Source organism: Vigna angularis, chromosome 8 (genome assembly GCF_016808095.1).
Source record: "Vigna angularis cultivar LongXiaoDou No.4 chromosome 8, ASM1680809v1, whole genome shotgun sequence".
NCBI classification, from domain to species: domain Eukaryota; kingdom Viridiplantae; phylum Streptophyta; class Magnoliopsida; order Fabales; family Fabaceae; genus Vigna; species Vigna angularis.
This window is the reverse complement of record NC_068977.1, coordinates 1,091,891-1,111,464: the sequence shown is the minus strand read 5'-3', so window position 1 is coordinate 1,111,464 and position 19,574 is coordinate 1,091,891. Positions and strand designations below refer to the sequence as shown.

Genomic DNA, 19,574 nt, shown 5'->3' with positions numbered 1-19,574 from the left:
TTGGAATTTTCTCTTCTATAAAGAGCATTTAAAAAACTCATGAATATAAAATAATAAATAATAAATATGTGCCCTTTGAATTCAGAAAATTTTTATTTAATGTGTACTTCTCCCAAGAGATCTGCATCTGCCAGCAAACTTAATATATATATATATATATATATATATATATATATATATATATATATATATATATATATTAATTCTAATCTTACTATGATTAAATTAAATAGTTACATGTTTCATATATTCAGTAAATTTATTTTTATATTTTAGTTTGTGAAATTAAAAGTTAATCCAGTTTTAGTTTCCTAGATAAAAAAATGATTCAATCTTTTGATTTCAAAACAATATTATTATAATAATAGCTTCAAACTCTTGTTTAGAAATTGAAAATGGTCTGAATGAGAACTTTAAACCTCTAAATCGCCTATTAAAGACCAGAAGTTCATTTTTCTAATAAGTTCAAATTTCAGAAGTTAAAACATAATTAAACTGTATCTCTATTTTTAAAACAAAGAGTGTATGTTATCACAAAATATAATAAATCATAGTAGTCACATAAATAATAAAATAAAACAGCTATAGACTGGAACATAAAATATAAACTATACAGTCTAAAATAACAGTAGAATTTAAAATTTTTTAGATATAAAAGAGTAATTCAAAATTATACACCAAAATAAACAATCTAACTAAACTAAACAGCAACATCCTCACCTCCTAAAGCCTGTTCCAGAGGCACCTCACCTCCCTCTGCTCACATCCATCGGATGATCATTGCAAAAGAAAAGCACCACACATACAAAATACAAACACAAGCAGAAGGGTAAACTAGATATACAAGAAAACATACAATTTAATAACACATAACATACACAAGATAAATCAAGCAAAATAACTAAATCAAACATCCTAACATGTTATGTTCTAGACTTGACTTGTCCGGACTTAGAATGATTGCCGAGCTATAGCGGGTCATGCACTCGTGGTGGTCTCTACTGCTTTGCAAAGCCATTGTCAATGGATTTCACCCTACCACACTCATGAGGTTAGTCTGTTTCGGGCTTTGAGGCATACTAGAAGCCCCCAAGACCTCCAAGACTAAGACCTCCTGCTACTCTTCACGACATGGTTCAATCCTCTCTACTTGAGAATGAAAGACCTTCAGAATAATCCCCAAGACTGAGCTCCTGCATTCATTCTAAACAACCTGAAATCTCACTAAGAGATTCTACACTAAAGCTTACATTTACCACTTTGAATCACATACTTTTACTTGTAAATTCACTCATAATAATACTCAATTATATATTATAATACACCCTCAAACACACTTCACAATACATGCAACAGTTAACTTAATTCAACTCAAGACAAAGAAATAAAGAGTAGACTAACTCAGACCTTTTGCTCAGCGCACCCTATTCGCAGGGCGAAATCAGGAGTTTCTCGCACAACGACCTATCTCACTGTGCAAATTAACTCGCAGAGGTACCAGACCTCAACTCCTCGCATAGCGCTCCCATGTTGCTATGCGAAAGCCTAGACAAAGACCAAACTCCCCAAACACTCGCTGTGCGCCCCTTTTCGCTATTCGAATAAGCCTGGCATTAATCCCAGACCAACACCAGGCGTTCAACGCCCAAATTCGCTATGTGAATCACTAGGCAGAGAGAAACCCTCTCCAACCATTTGTATAATGCACCAACTCGCTGCGCGAATGCCCAGACAGAGAGCAAACCTCTCAAGCCATTCGCACAACGCACCAGTTCACTGTGCAAATGCCCTGGCAGAGAGCATCTCGCCAGGGCGACTGTTGTGCAAATATATTCGCTCAACGAGTCTGCATAATCTGCAGAACGAAAATCTGCATAATTATGCAACTCAGACCCCAATTACCAATTCTATCTATTTTTCCCAACTTCTAACACTCATAGATTGTGTTATATACCTAATTAGACTTGACTAAGTGATTCTAAACCTTCCTAACATCAATCTAAAGTGTTTATGGATCAATTCCTAGTCTAGAACATCAAATTTATCAACTTAGGGACCCAAATCACAATCTACCACTTTGAACATGTTTTTGACCATTTTGATGACTCAAACAAGTCACATTTGACTTACCCAACACACCAATTGAGCCCTCAACTCCAATTTCTCATTTTCACTACCTCACTACCTCTAAATTAGTTTTAAACTAAGACCACTTGTTTTGATTCATAACCATTCACTACTAACACGTATTTAACACTTCTCATGCATCTAGAACAGTCCAAATATCATCCAATTTAGTACATTTTTACAGTTCAAACATGCACATTCAAAACAATCACATTGCATACATGAATTATAACATAGTCATCCTAGTTTCAGCCCAATCCTTCTAATACTTACATAAACTTCACACATGCCAGAAAATCATTCAATAAATATAAAGAAAATCCAACTTCCCTTACCTCACTCAAGCTCTACACAGCCCACAGAACCCCGACTGAAACTTGCACCGCAAAGAAACTCAACAGAAACCTACAATTCACCGATTGGTGATAGAAAACAACTCTTAGAACATAAATTGAGCTGAGAATTGAAGAGAGAAACTACTATACACAGGCTAGAAACAATTGCATGATCAAGGTTCAAGAACGTACGGAAAAAAGGGGAAAACGACTTACCTACCCAGAATAAGAAATTGATCGGTCTAGATTTTTGTCCTTGACGCCAGGATCGTCTAGGCACTTCCTAATCGTCAATCAGAGACTCCAATTGTCAGAAAAGTCAAAGAGAAGGTAGAGAAAGGAAAGGAAACAGTGTTTTAGAGAGATAGAGATGATTTAGATAATGAACCGAACTTTAGAAATTTCTATTTATATTATAAGATTATTTTAAAATAAAATACTTCTCATTATTTTAATACACCTATCTACTCTAATACTCTATTTTCTAAGTCCTTACAATCATTTTACAATCATTCTTTAAATAAACATAAATATTTCTTTCCATCTTAGTATACTATCAGAATTTAAAATTACAGACTTGCAAAATAATCCTAACTAAGATTATAAAAAATTGATTAAGTTAACTCATTAAATAGACAAGAGAAAATTTACTTTTTTTTATTTAATCAATCAAACCCGTTGAACAATTAAATACTTAGGTTGCTTATTTATGTTCAATTTTAACATATTAAAATAAATTTAATCTATTATTTTTGCTTTTATATATATATATATATATATATATATATATATATATATATATATATATATATATATATATATATATATATATATATATAATAACTCAAGTATTTAACTTTATAGAAATAATAGTGAAAATATCATGTGAATTTATTATGTGAATTGCGTTAATGTTTTATTTATATAATTTTTTTAATAAATATTAGTGAAAAAATTTATATATGTGCATCGATATTCACTTTATAAAACAAAAAATAATGAAATTATAATTATAAAATTAAATATAAATAATTTTTATAATTTAGTTATAAATAATTTTTATTTATTTAAAAAATGATTTTATTTATTTAATTTGTTCAAGCTGTGCATTATTGACTCATCTTAGTTTAGAATGTTCTGAGACCTTAAGATTAATTGTTTTAATCTCAACTAGAATAAGTGGTGATTCTTCCCACATCATTAGTATTAATTCCATCCTTGTAAGATTTTTTTTATCAGCTTCATCATTATTATCCATTCATTTAGATTTTATTATGTGAACGACGACGTTTGACTAAAATTCGGCACGAGCGACGCGGTATTGAATACTCTTGTTATGAAATAACACTGGGAAGAAAAACTGAACTCCCTCTCTCTTTCTGTCATTCTCCAAGAACAAAAAAATTTCTATTCGCTCTTCTCTTGGAAATCGAGAAGAGGTAAACAAATTCATCTTCTCCACCTTTCGACTTCTCTCAATTTCTTTACACGCAATTGTGTTCCGATTATCGATCGATTCATATTTATTAGCTTTCAATTGATTATGATAACTGCTATTTTTGTATCTGATTTTAATTTTTGCTTTGGCGATGGATCTGTTACGGTGCGATTGATTGTGTGATTTGGACAGTGAATTGGAGTGAGAGAAGATGGGGTTGTCGTTCACGAAGCTGTTCAGCAGGTTGTTTGCGAAGAAGGAAATGAGGATTCTGATGGTAGGTCTCGATGCTGCTGGTAAGACAACCATCTTGTACAAGCTCAAGCTTGGAGAAATCGTCACCACTATCCCCACCATAGGTAATTTCGCTATCTCACTGTTAGTTTTCCTTTTTAATAAATGCTCCATCTAACATGCTTTTTTACTTCTTTTTTACTGTACTTTGTATCATAGTTATAATTTATTATTATTATTAGTAGTAGTACTATACTAATAGTAATAGTAGTAGTATTACGTTTATTAATGGTAAATCAAGATTTGAATCCATGCTGACTAGACGTCCACACTCAGTGTTTGGTACATGGGTGTCTCTGAAGGAGAACGCGGGAAAAAACCAAAGAAAATTAATTATTAGAATTGTGTACATCACACACCAAAAATTGGTTTTATAGATTAGCCAACTGTTAGTTATTTTTGAGTATGTGAAAACTTGAACTTTAGCAGAAGAAGCTGATGGATAGCCAGGGGTGATATTTGTGTTATTATTTTTTGTTATGGGAATTGTTGGAGAATCTAGTATCACTAGTGATGTGACTAAATTAAAGCATCCTTCCAATTCGGTATTGTAGTATTGATCTAAACCTAAAGTTTGAGGTGGTAACAGTCTATCCTAATAACTGTTGGTGGGCTTATTGGGCCGTCATTGGACCACTTGCAAATGTCCTGTCTGGCAAACTTGACACCCTTGAGATGTCCATTTCTCAGTGTAAGGGGTCCTTGGAGATCCTAATTTATTGATTTATTTTTCACTTATTAATTTGTTTACTATCATATTTCTGGCACGTGTGCAATGATATTATTAATGTGGAAATTTAAACATGGGTTTGCTAGAGCTGTATTTCCTCTTATGATTGTACAAGTATAAATTACCAAATTAGATCCACATTTTGCTTTGTAGGATTTAATGTTGAGACTGTGGAGTACAAGAACATCAGCTTCACTGTTTGGGATGTTGGTGGTCAGGACAAGGTAAAACTGCACTTTCTGTATTTGTCTGCTTGTTTGTTCCTATTGTAATTGTAAAAAGAGCTAGTATAGTCATGCATGGATATGACTCTCAATCATAAAGTGTCTTTCATGTTATACTTCATGACTCTATTCAAGGCTTTTATTTGCACGATCTGTGTACCTGGGTTGATTGGTCTATGGAGTTGAGGACTTTATGTGAATTTGCTGCTGGATTTTATATTTCTTACGAAGGTTTGGTTGAGAGAGTGGATTAGCTTTGTTTAAGCCTTTCTCTCCTGTATATTACTATATAAATTGATTAATGTGATGAATTTACTGCTATATTATTCTTTTTTGGAATCACTGATGGACCTGTCTTATTTAGTATTCTCTAAGCAAGTTCAAACATTATTCATATCTGTGTGGGATGTTCTGTTAGTGCCTCATGTTGTTTATTCAATTGTTTAATTTTTTCTATTATGAGGGTTTATGCAATTTTGCTATAATTTTAGTTTCTATATGCAGATTCGTCCACTATGGAGGCATTATTTCCAGAACACTCAGGGTCTCATTTTTGTGGTTGATAGCAATGATAGAGACCGAGTGGTTGAGGCAAGGGATGAGTTGCACAGGATGCTGAATGAGGTATATTTTATAGGCATGCTACTTTCAGTCACATATCCCGATTCCTGATAGAGCACCTGTGATAAATTGATAGAAATTTTATTAAATCATATCGAAATATAACTGTTTGTGTTGTCCCCCGGTTACATGACTTGCACAGATACTGTTCTCTGCCCTGAATTTAGAATTATAACGCACATGGCTTCCTCATCTCACGCTACTCCTATATTAAACAAATAAAATAAGTGCCACAGGGCATAAATGCTCATAAATGCCCAACTCTTTCATCTCATCTTTGTTATCTATCCTTTTATGATTTTAGTATTTTGTGTTCTTACTGATTTTCTTTCATGATGTTTAAGTCTTTTGATAATCATTTTAGGGGAAGAGGGAGTCTTATTGCTAAGTGTGTTATCTAGAAATTTGTCCATTCTTTTATATGTTGCTTTTTTTGGGGTTAGACTAAGATATATTTTTTTCCCGTTGTGAGCTGTACATAGGAATAATTCCCCTTTGACGATTTGATAGATATTCCCTCCCCCAAAATGGTGGCTTCCCATTCACAAGGATTTGAATGTGTTCCTAGTACCAAGGGAGCTTCAGAAGTTTGGTCTAGCCTTATATGTCTTGTTTACTTTATTCTTTTTATTGATTGTTTTCCAACATTTTCAGTTTTTTGATCTCTATCTAGAGCCTTAAGACTAGCCACACTACCTCTTATTAAAACTATTTTAGTCTTGACTTTTGAGTGTTTATCATCTATCAATTAACATTTCTTCTCAATTTTGCTGTGAAGTCTGACAATTTCTTGTAGTGACATCTCCTTGTTTGCTAACCATATTTTTTAATTTTCTTCAGGAGTATTTATGTTTTCCTTATTTCAAATGCCTAAAAGAGAAAACACACAAAAAAGAAAAGGAATGAAAGGTGTTTTACTTATTATTTATGCATTGATTTGGGATTTTTTTAATTATCATTTTTTACCTTAAAAGAAGCTCTGTAGATTTGATGGATGTAATTCGAGTGCTCTGTTGCAATACTGACTTATTGACCTTAAATTGCTTGTTGTTATGACTCAACGACCTTCCGTTGTGCTAAAATATACCGGCCCTGTTGCTTTTCTAGTGCAATATAACAGAAGCTAGCCCTGCAGCTTTCTGTGCAATAATATAAAATAAAAAATCTGTCCTACAATCCCTACATTCTAGATGTTCAATCCTAGAGGTGAAGGAGAGGGTGTTGAGATCTGACATCAACTATAGATGTGAAGTAGAGCTTATAAAATGTTGAGCAAGGCCATATGAGTTAGTTTTTGGGTTGAGACCCAACCCAAATTGAAAATAATGTAAGTAATAAATTTTGGTATTAAATAACGTGGCAGTATACTGGAAATTTATTAGGGTAGTTTTTGAATCTTAATGTTGATTTGTTTCAGGATGAACTTAGAGATGCTGTTTTGCTTGTTTTTGCCAACAAGCAAGATCTTCCTAATGCAATGAATGCTGCAGAAATAACCGACAAGCTTGGTCTTCATTCACTCCGTCAACGCCACTGGTATGAAGATATGGTCCTTATCTAAAAGTTTCCATTGATGATACTGACGATTTGAATTTTCTTGCATATATGAGAGGAACATTTGTTGATTAGTCTGTAACTTCAGTGCTATATTTAATTTGACCAAAGAGATTTGAATTTGTGAGTAACCCCTTCTCATTCAATGGCTTGATTTATTTCAGGTATATCCAGAGCACTTGTGCAACTTCTGGAGAGGGTCTCTATGAGGGTCTGGAGTGGCTTTCCAACAACATTGCCAGCAAGGTAAGTCTCGATGTTGTAGCTCTAATTAAAATTTTATTGTTAGGATGACACCATTTGCGTGATTTGGTTTCTTGTCTTTTATAATTGCCTTCCCTCCTGTGTTTTTTTTTTAACATTATTGATTGATGTTTAAGTATGTAAATAATTGAAAGGGAAAAAATGAATACATATTTCGGGTGGTAAGTTTCCAATTTTTTTGTGTTCAAATACAAACCTCTAGAAAAAAAAAGTTACATTAAAATGTAGTTAAATTAATTTTTAAATCAGATCTTAAACACTTTTAGTTATATTTAAGGTTTTCTTAGTTTTTAAGAACTATTTTATAAAACAGATTTTAAAAATAATATTTTAGATATATATAGAAGTGGGATAAGATGTGTGTCTAAGGAAGAATACGAGGAATAAAAAAGCTGAGTAGAAAACCTAACAACTAAAAGTTTGTATGTTCTTCTTTGTTTATTTTACGCACTGAAAGTAGTTTGAAACTATCTGAAAACTGGTTTAGATTTAAATTTTTTCGAAACGTGAAATTAACTACTAAATCGAACAATATTGATCCTAGTAAAACTAAAATGTGTAAATAGCAAAATCTGTTTTGCTACAAAGCTGTCTTTGATTGCTTTTAACAATGGAAAAAGCTCTAGTTAAATCGTTAATAGCGTGTGTATGTTATGTTATATTTTATATTGGTCTACTTACCAAATTTTCCTGTTTTCTTAGGCATGAGATATTTGAAAAAAATTGGTTTTGTCTTGAGATTTCATGCAAGTCTGGCGGTTCTTGGAGAAAGATACTTATGTTTTATATAGTTAAGGTTGTAATAGCTGAACACTTATTGTAAGTATTGTATTTTGTGGTAACTTGGTTTTGTGTGAATGCTTAAATTAGCTAATACTTTTAGCTATAATAATTGGAACTTTTGTTCGTGTTCGTTTTGTTAGTTTGATCATCGATTGGAATATTTTCATTGCGTTTTGTGCTGAAGTATTGCTGCTGGTGATATTATTGAATCAGCATTAGAAAATTGCACCGGCTTTTGCTCTTGGGCCAAGAGTCACTTGATCTAGTATTATCTTTGCAAAACTTTGGGGGTGTTTCATCCTGCACCTCCAAGTATTTCACTCTGCACCTCCAACTCCAATTTTCTAAAATACCTCTAATTAAGAGGTGGTTATTTGTTAATTTTTTGTTTATTGAAAATTTCTGGGTCTATTGACCACACCTTCATTTTCCTCATATCAGGAAACTTGCACTCTTCCACCCCTCACCTCATTTCATTTTTATTAATAAACCCTGCGTTCCAGCACCCACATCTCAAAATTATTTTATTTGAAATAAAATTTAATTATTTGTAATATTTATATCATTAAGACATAATGTCCCATTTCATATATTCATAGAATATAATGTCCCATTTCATATATTCAGAACACTCAACTACAAAAACCTTACTCCACTCACCCACATTCATAAGAAATAATACAATCATACACAAATTCAATCACACAGAATACCATTACCATTTTTCAGCAACATAAACATCAACCACAAGCACTCAAATAACACGCCAAAAACAAAAAAAATCTGTGTGAATCGGATACAGGGTGAATTGGATGTCCGTAACCAACTCAGCAAACATCGGATCTAAAAACTAGGTGCGTGTTTGTGTATACTGGCGGTGCTGGAGCTCGAGCCTTCAACGAAGCTCCCTCAAGACAGAATGCACCACCTTTGTGAAGCTATGGCGGCAGTGCGAAAGCTCGATCCTGTGTGCGACAATGGAGAGAGGAAGATGAAAGCAAAGGGAGAGGAAAAAACGGCTATGTGCCTCTGTGTGTGGAAAAATTAAGAGACGAAAGAAAGCCAAGAAAAATAAGATGCGAGCACTATAATTGAAATGGGAAAGTCTGTGTACACTGAAAACAATGAATAAGAATCTTTAATAAATTTAAGAAAAAAATATTAAAAGCTTTTTAATCAGGGATAATATAAGCATTTTGTAAAACTTTGGAAGTGTAGGATAAATTACTTGGAGGTGCAGAGTGAAACACCCAAACTTTGGTTATAGATAGCGTCGTGGTGCCTTTGTTTGAAAGTAGAGTGGAATTAATTTTGATAGAATTGGTTTTATATTATTAAATATGATTAAGAATTTTAGATCTGTGTCTAAATTAATTTTAGTAATAAATTCGATAATACAACATATTATGATGTATAAATTTGATTTTACATGTTAATGGTACCCTAATTGTTCCCTTGGATTTGGATAATGAGAGGATCAATCAAGCTTTTTAGAATTATTTTACAATATAATTTTGAAGTGTTTTAATAAACTAATTTAAAATTAAGATGGTTACACTCAATTTTAATATATGCAAGTTTCGAGATTATTTTTACTGAGAGTAAATATGAATCAATTTTTAAATAGGTAATTACTAAGAAAAAGTAACTTTAGTATGCAATCAGTATGCAAAAAAAATTTGAATAAAAGTTTATTTTTCTTTTATATTAAGTAATGAACTTATTAGGTATAAATAGTTACTATCTTATAAAAAAATTACAATTATAACATTTAGATATTTACAATACCAGTAATATTTTATGTATAATTGTAATACTTCCTCTTTTATAGTTTTTTTATAAGTAAATTGATAAATTATAAAAAAGAGCTTTGTAAAAGAAATTTAAAGATGATTTTGAAATATCAACTAGTTATTTGAATATTATTATTTAGTAATAATTAGGATAGTTAACTACATTTATGATGCAATCAAAAACAGTAAAATATTTTCCATGTTATTTTGATAATTTTTCAACCGGATAGTTAATGTTGGATTAATTTTTCCACTGCCTGGTGCAGTGATTTTAGCTACTTAAGACTTTTACAGAAATCCGTCGCGTCTTCTAGATTTCCTATATGGTAGAAGTTGCTTGTGCGAATTATTTGAAGTTCTATGAGCTCCCTCTGATAGTTCATGACTCTAATTTGTTTGTTTACTTACGAGTCTTACTTATATAAGGGATATTGTATTTCATGAAATATTTCTCATGTTATTTTGATAATTTTTTTCACCGGTTAGTTAATGTTGGATTAAATAATAAGCATTTGACATTTTAACAGTTAAATATAATAAAATGATAAGTTTTGTTTTTTCCATAAATAATATAATTTTTTGAATTAACTTATAATAAATGTGAGTTTTAAATGTTGACAATTCGATACGATTTAATATCACTTTAATAGATTAGAATTTAAATGAATAATTGATTCCAAATGTGTGATTAATTAAAATACTAAACAAGATACTAATTTATTTAAGGATTTATTGTTTGGGAAAATTATGTTTCAAAATGGAAACAATCAAAATGAAATCAAATAAGAAATTTTAATTTTTTATGAAAATAAAAAATTCATTTAAAATGCTAATTAATTCAATATGTAATGTCCATTCAATTTTATAGAAATAATTTAATATAAATTTTATTTCATCAAATAATGCAATTTCGAATGGAATATTTTTTGAAATGCAGAATTCATTAAAAAGGGGATACAGGTCAAATAGAAATGATTATGATGGGATTGTATAGGAGTAGTCATTTATTTATGAAAATAATTAACATGCCATTCCAAATACGGATTATTTTAAAAATAATAATAATTACAAAATAAACTAATAATAATAATAATCATAAACATCGTACTTAATCACAAAATGAAATGTAAATAATGTTAAAATATTATCAAAATATCATTATTTTAAAAATAATTAAGATGCCATTCCAAATACTGATTATTTTAATACGAAATACCATTTAAATTACTGTCATTAAAATTATCATTTATTATTTCACTATTTTTTTAATTAGTACAACGTTTATACTATTTTTAATCTTAATATATACAATATTTGTCCTTAAACAAAAATTACAAGATTTGGAAACTAAATAAATAAAAAAATCTAAAATAGATTAAACAAAATATAAACTGTCTTAATAAAATAAAAATTACATCGTGTATTTTTTTGTTATGTTCCATGTATTAATTAATTTTACCTAGATTTTTTAACTGAAGGGTTTTAATTTTTCCATAAAATATATTTTCCCTATTTTGTTTCGTGAACTATAAGTTAAATAATTATATTGCATAATAACACACAAAAATTAGTGATGTCAAATAGATAGAAAACAGTAGCATACAGCTAAGGCAATCTCTAGTGTTGTGGATGAATATGATTTGTCTCTTTCTCTCAAAAAGCATAACTCTGACAAAGAAATTGAAGATAAAGAAATGATAGAGCCTAGCCTATTCATACATCTTTATTCTTTTGTTCATATTAGATTGGGTTGGAGAAATTTAAGAGTGCCTTTGCACATGTCATGTCTCATTTTCAATTCTTCTTTTTATTTTAAATTAGGCTGTCATGTCTCATTTTCAATTCTTCTTTTTATTTTAAATTAGGCTTAATATATTTGATGGTCCTTATTTTCGTCAAATGCGTTTGATTTGATTCTTGTTTTTCTTTTTAATGTTGTTCTAAATAATATAAAATTTGTTTAATTTCATCTTTTTTACAAACGTCATTTAAATCGTTAACAGCAGACAATTCAGGTGTGTACAACAGTGTTGAGATGACATTTGCAAAAATGACTAAATTGAACAGATTTTACATTCTTTAGAACAATTGAAAAAAAAAACAGGAACTAAATTGAACACACTTGACGAAAATAGAAACCATCAAGGTTATTAAGTCTTTAAATTACTTTGCATATGTGTAATTTTAGCCAAGGTTATTAAAGAAATAAATTCAAGTTAAAATAGATTTGATTGATTTTGTATTTACATTACATTGATAACAAAGTCTATTTATATTGTTATAAAATTTTATTTTCATTAGATTCATTATTATAATAAAATATAATTAGATATTTTAAATATTATAGATAGTTAGTTATTTGGTTTTTATGTATTATATATATATATATATATATATTTTTTTTTTCTATTTAGCTTATTAACATGTTTTGTTATTATATATAATTAATTTTTCAGTAAATGATATATTTTAATTTAATGAATTATTTCATTTCTTTGTTTTTTTAAAGTATGGTATTGAAAGTGATTTTTTTCTCATTTATTATAATTTTTTAATTTTTTATGAATGTAAAACTCTAATGTCTAATGTTTCACGATTGACTATTTCTAGTAATATGATTAATTATGTCTACTTTATATTTCATTCTTTTTTGTTGGTTATCCCTATAAGCTAGAAGGATATAAATTGTATAATCTAAAGACCAAACAACTTTTTTACTTTAAAGAATATTGTATTTCATGAAATATTTTTTCCTTTCAAAGAAATGACTTCTAGAAGATTTTCCCTTTTCATTTATGATATGATAATTCTTTTTCATTGGTGATAATTTGTCTTTACATACTTTATTTTCGAATACTTATTTTCTACATCACTCTAGTGAGCCTCATGATGCATACTTGGTGATTCTCTAATATTTTGGAAGTTTGCCTAACAAAGTATTGTGTTAAAGTCTTCCATAGAATAAAATTATATAATAATTTATAACATAAATTTTTTAAATTTCTTTTCATATTTTTCTTAATAAACTTATTTTCTCTCTCATAAAAAAACATAATTATAAAAAATTTATAAATAATAAACCAAAGTAAAAATAAACTACTAATTAAAAATTTAACATATAAAAAATAATATCAATACATCTTTATATAATGAGTTTACCAAAAAATATATACGTTAAATATGTTTTTAGTCCCTAAACTATCAATCGTTTTTAATCCTTCTTTCAAAGTAAGGTACATTTTAGTCTTCGTTCTTCAAAAAAACCTTAATTTTTGGTCCTCCAAAACTAACAGCGGAAGGATAAAAAATTAACGTTCTTTTTAAATAGAAAGACTAAAATATACTTTACTTTGAAAAAGAGACTAAAAACAAATTCGCTTGATAATTTAGGGACTAAAAACATATTTAATCTTTTATATATATATATATATAATTACTAGAGTATCAAAGGTTTTTTTTTTTTAAATTATCTTAATTTTTTTGGGGTGAACATGATTCAATCAATGCTCCTAATCACTTTGCCTGTTTTTTTGTCCTCTAGTATCATGTTCGAATTGATTTAAGGTACCACTGAAAAAAATTAATTAACTAAAATTTAAAAGATATATATGTAAACAAAATTGAATATTCAATTAAAATTTAATTAACTAAAATTTCTTTATTCAAAATAAAGGAACTAAGCAAAATAGAGGATTAATATTGCACTTAGACTTAATTTAAACATAAAATAGAAGAATCATTTATGACTGCAATATTGAATTGATTTGTAAGAATATAATAATTATGAAGTTTTATAAGTACTATTAAGTCCTTTTCTAATTGACGTGGAAGATTATTTATTTCACACCTATTACATTCAAAGTGGATCAACATCACCACTACCCACCTAGAACATGCCAATGTAAGTGGTCCAATAATAAATTTAAAAAATAATTAAAGTTATAATTGAAGAATTATAATTCAAATGTCAAATTTTGAACTTTTTTATTCTTAAACGAGTTATACACAATTTAGGGTTTTCTTTAGAGATAAATTTCAAAATAAATAAAGAATTGAAAGTTTATAGTTAAATTATAAACTTTTCCGAATGTATCAGTTGATATTCTTTATTGACTATTATTTGATATATGAATTCATGTATGATCTGTAGGCATGTAATTGATAAAATGATAATTTAAATGGTTTGACTTGTGGATTTATATAGTTTTCATGAATTTAAATAAATTTGATATGATAACTTAACTTTGTATATAATAATTGTTATATAACTATACTGCATACATGAATATATGAATATGCAAATTCTATGTTCTCTTTTTGAAAATATATGTATTATATATATACATTTATATATATATATTATCTATTTTTTAATTAAAGTACATTTTTGTTGCTATTATCGTAACTAAAATGTATAAGATTATTGTTCTTATCAGGATTTTAAATATAGATATTTAAATAAGTGACTTAATTTAAGTGGTTTGAAACTTTTGAGGTATACTCCTGAGTACTGAAACACGAGAAAAGATTTATTTATAAAATGTTTTTTAATATTTAAATCAAATAATTGAGATCTTATGAGTATAAAAGAAAATGAATATTATTGAAAATACATTATATATATTGAGTCTATGTTATAAAATAAGTATGTAATATTAAATAATGTTAGTAAAAGTAATGTTAATATGACACACTTTTACCTTCATTTCATACATAACACAAGATAAAATAGTCATAAATATTTAAATTTTTATTTTTTTTATAAAAAAGAAAAAATAATACAATGAATAAAAAAAATTTAGATATATCAAAAATTCATTATCTCTATTAGTAAAACAACATTTACCTTAAATATATTATAATCATAATAATGTAATATTTTATTATAAATGAAAACAATAATATTAAATTTACGAAATTAGTTACGATTATTAATAAAACGCGAGTAAGTAAATATTTTTTTAATAAATAGTTTTAGAACATTTATTAGGTTAAATATATATATATTATATTAAGATGATTAGAAAGTTAAGATGTAAAAGGTGTTGACAATTAAAGTGACTTAACATAGTCACATAGGCACTTCACTTCAAGAAGGTAGGTGAAGGTTTAATGCTAGATTTGTTTTTGTTTTGTTCCATTCAATCAATCTCGTGAAGTTAATTATAAATACTATCATGATTAAATCAATCTTTTAAATCATCCATTCTGATATAACTTTTGATTTATATATAAATCTTTTTTTTTTTGCATAATTTAAAAACTTTTATTTCTTCAATATATTCTTTATTCAATGAAATCCATTTTTATTCATAAACTTCATTTTTTATTTAAAAGTATCCGTACATTGATTAGTATTTTAATCCTTGCTAACGTATAATCTAAAATGTTTTACCCAATAATTTAACAAACTATATAAATCAATTTCACTGAAAAAAATGAATATAAAAATAATTAAAATACCATTTGGTTTAATTTCGAGGATAATATATAATTAATAGAATGAATTTGTAATTAAGTAAGTTATTATTAGCCACAAAATATATGTGTGGTTGGGAGGGATCATTAAATAATATAAATAGAAAGATATTTAATAGAAGTGTGACATGTGAGTGGTAATTAAGAACCCTAAATAAAGTAGACAGTCCAAAATCCAATGGTTTTATAGCCACTAATTCCATGTTGTATTCTTCTTTTTTAAGGCTTTAACGTTTGATAAAGGAATCAACAACATTTTCAAGTAAAGCAATCACATAATGCACTGTTCTTACACTCTTATTCTTTTATGGGAATTCGAATCTTAATGCATTCTTTTAAACAAATCTCATACTCATCATCACTAAACAACTACTAACAACATTATACAATTTTCTTACCAAACTATACTTAGAAAAAAGAAAAAGTCCTTCATTCTTCAACTAAATTATAAACATCTTTCTCAACAAAACTAAATACTTTATAATATTAATATACATATACTTTCTAGAAATTCAATTTAATATTAGCATATTATTAGTATATATTTTCTAGAAGCTGGTTTTAGTTGTAAGAGTTACGTATTTTTGTAATTGATTTGGTTATTTATTTATATATCTGCATGTAATATACTTAATTAATATTTTCTAATGATAATATAAATTTTATTACATATTTGATTATTAAGATGATATAAGATGTTATTTTTTTATTTCTTTATGATGTCAGAATTATATATTGACTTTTACACTAATTTTTGAAATTATTTTACTTTTTTTTAATGAAAATTTTATTCTCATTTTTATCTTTACCTTATTACATGACAAGAACTATCTCATCTCAATCTATATTAGAAAGCTTATGTTTAAATCCGAAAACAAATTAAAATTTGTTGATGACGGTCTTTCTGGACCGTCATCAACCAACTCTCTTAATTTATTTAAAAAATAAAACAAATTTTTTATAATAAATTGAGGACGAAAAACATATTTAACTTTTTTTAAAGTAAATGAAAAACATAATTATTAAAATTTACCATAATGTTTTTTTTGTATTTTGAGATTTATGTACATTTAATGGAAAATATTTTGTTTTTTGTGTGACATAAAGTATGTGTTCCTAATTAAAACTATTCATCATAAGAAAGATATTAAAAGAATTAATTAAAGGATGATGTGCATGTGGAGTGTGTTGAATGATGTGAATGGGTGTGTGGTGAATACATGAAAAGCCATAAGATGGATTTGCCAAAGTAGCAATGCTTTTATGGAACTTTCATTGGTGTCTGAACTTAAAAATGATAGTTGGTGAGAAAAATTAAGGAAGAAGACCATTTGATTTGATCACATAATGAGTCTATGGCTTCACTTCCTTCAAGTTAGGAATTTGTCACTTTGAATCAAAGAGATCTTATATTTTAGTCTAAACCATCCATCATGACGCAATCTCTTTGCTATTAGCCTCTCATACTTATAATCGTAATTACACTTAAATAATCAAACTATATTCTTTTTATTAATTAATACCTTATACAATTTTATGTGCACATGGCAAGTACAATTTTACATTAAGTGTTTAATTAATTCTAAGAAAATATTATTAAATTCTTTAAAACAAGATAATTTATATATATTAAATAGTCAAAACTTATTTAAGCATTGAAATCGATTTTAGTTAAAGCTACAATTAAAATCTTTGTAAGTTTTTCATCTATCTTTCTTCACTATATATTATCGAATACTTAAAAGAATGTTTTCTAATTTTAGAGGATCTTAAAAAATATATATTTAACATTTAGAGGGATGGAAATAATGTAAATTTTTTGTGGGATGTATATAGGATTTTTAATTTTTTACAGGAATGTAAAACGTATTTTTGTCTAATTAATACTTTAGGTCTGTAGTTCAATTGAATAAAAAGAAAAAATTAAGAAGCTAAAGTGTGGATTTTTTAAAATAAACTAGAATTACTAAGAAAATAAAGACCAAAATACATAGAACTAAAAGAGAACCAAAACTAATACTACTTAAAAAATTTGGATAATCTTGTAAGCAATCCTAATAACAATTTATAAATTTCATTTTAATGTTTTTGCTTAATTTCCTTCTATACTTTCATAAACAAAAAGAAAAGTATTTCCTTCATAAAGTTTCATGGAGCAATATAATGGAAATAATTTTCTATTTATAATAATAACTATTTTAATAATCAATAATTTTTAATTTATAAATTAATATCTAAATTAGTTATTATAATAACTAATTATTTTTTATTTTAAAATTTGTTACTATTTAAAAAAATTATTTCGTAGTGTATGTGACACAACACTTCAAAATACTAAGCACTAATCTAAGAATCACTTTTCATGTTCCTTATAGGTGTTGTCCTCCTAAGGTTTATAAAAAAGTGAACAAATGAAAAATGAAATTCTTCACATGTTCAACATTATTTTATTATATAAATCACTTTTATTTTGTTCCCTAAATTTAATTGAATATTTTTAAATAAGACAAATAAATAACTAAATTACTACTATACAATGAAAATATAGGTTTTTATGATAAAAAAAATAAGTCAAGAGATCAAAAGACATATCTAAAATTATTTCAAAACATCAAAATTAAAAGAGTTAACATAATAGTAGGAAAAAACGAAAATAAATGTTTATTGATTCAACATTAAAAATAATAATTGATTCATCCTAAGTTCTTCAACCAACATTTTACAATTCACTGGGTATTTGTCAGGCCTCGGAAAACCCACCCAAACCCCACCTGTTTAATCTCATTAAATGTACCCCAAAACCCTGCTCAGACTCATTTAAAGCGCACCCAAATTCCCTTTTGCTGACGCCAGGTGTCATGAAACGAGGATCTGAAATCAGTTAGTGGAATGCAGGTGTCAGCAGGAGAGCGGACGCTCGTCTTACGTGGGAAGGAAAAATGATTTTTCCTGAAACCTTCTTCCCACTCTCTCTGCATGCACCCTTAGTTTTCCAAAAACTTGATCTTTCAGTTTCTCCTTCTTCTCTCTAGCAAACTTCCCCTTCTCTCTACTGTAACTCATCTTTCTCTACTCCGATCACGTTTCAGAAATCGTAGAAGCATCACCGGCGTCCCAAGCTTCTATTTAAACCGAACAATTCTGGATTCTGAAACTGGTAAGTTTCCCTCTTCAGTCGTTCGTTCATATGAGCATGCAAGCCAAATTTTGGTTGCACGCTGTCACCTTATCTGAACCAATCTTGGTTTTCTGTAATTTGTTTAGTTGAAGAGTTTGGTTGAGCATTTTGGGTAGGAGAATCTTATTTCTGCGAGCTGAGTTTTTAGTCTGAAGGACGTGCGTTCACTTTAAGAGGTAAGGGAAACTTATTTAATTTAATTTGATTTGGTTGTTGTTGAACTGTCTGAATATGTGTTTAGTCGATTGAATGAATTTGATGCATGATGGTTGATATGACTGTATGGAATGAACGTTCGTTTATTGGATGGTATGAAATGAAATATGAACGAATAAGGATGATGATGTATGAAATATATGAAAATTTATGATATGTGCTATATGAGATATGAAGATTGATTTTGATAGGAATTTATAAAGTTTTGAAGTTATAAGTTATGAAAAATGAGTTGAATGAAAAAGGTTCTGTATATGAAATTTCTCTATGATAAAGTTCGTTCGTCATCGAATGGTCATTGACCGTTCGGTTTTTCTAATAAACCTAGTTTAATTGGGATTCTTTCATTTGGAGAGAATCCGAGTATAGGACGAGTGCTCTCGTGTGGAAAGAATATGTTTGACCGTTCGGCCAAACATATTTGTATACGAACGTCTCTTGATAGAGTAATATATATATTTTGGTATACCTTAGTCGTTCGTAGTGCTCGGTCTTACACCAAGCGCTCGTATTCAATTCTTATATAATCTATATTGATA

At 28.1% G+C, this 19,574-nt stretch overlaps 1 protein-coding gene across 4 annotated transcripts; it reads left to right on the top strand.

Moving 5' to 3' along the window:
* The first annotated feature begins 3,743 nt into the window (after positions 1-3,743).
* LOC108344604 (ADP-ribosylation factor) lies at positions 3,744-8,499 on the top strand. 4 transcript variants are annotated; one of them, XR_008244901.1, is made up of 7 exons: positions 3,744-3,901; positions 4,093-4,259; positions 5,078-5,148; positions 5,653-5,772; positions 6,610-6,678; positions 6,960-7,096; positions 7,187-7,265. XR_008244901.1 is itself a non-coding variant. In XM_052867346.1 (7 exons), exons 2-7 carry the CDS (start codon positions 4,112-4,114, stop codon positions 8,293-8,295), a joined length of 546 nt encoding a protein of 181 aa, XP_052723306.1. In that variant the 5' UTR covers positions 3,745-3,901; positions 4,093-4,111; the 3' UTR covers positions 8,296-8,499. The 4 variants fall into 4 exon arrangements, 1 of the variants encoding a protein (XP_052723306.1); XR_008244900.1 differs by having other exon boundaries at positions 6,877-7,096; XM_052867346.1 differs by lacking the exons at positions 6,610-6,678; positions 6,960-7,096 and adding exons at positions 7,488-7,569; positions 8,290-8,499 and having other exon boundaries at positions 3,745-3,901; positions 7,187-7,305.
* The last annotated feature ends 11,075 nt before the right edge of the window (positions 8,500-19,574 follow it).

What these genes read in the sequence shown, in the direction of transcription:
- LOC108344604 (XM_052867346.1), top strand. Translation starts at nt 4,112, where the DNA reads ATGGGGTTGTCGTTCACGAAGCTGTTCAGCAGGTTGTTTGCGAAGAAG. An exon ending in TGCACAGGATGCTGAATGAG is followed by an intron (nt 5,773 to 7,186) that starts GTATATTTTATA and finishes GATTTGTTTCAG; the next exon opens with GATGAACTTAGAGATGCTGT. An exon ending in TCACTCCGTCAACGCCACTG is followed by an intron (nt 7,306 to 7,487) that starts GTATGAAGATAT and finishes GATTTATTTCAG; the next exon opens with GTATATCCAGAGCACTTGTG.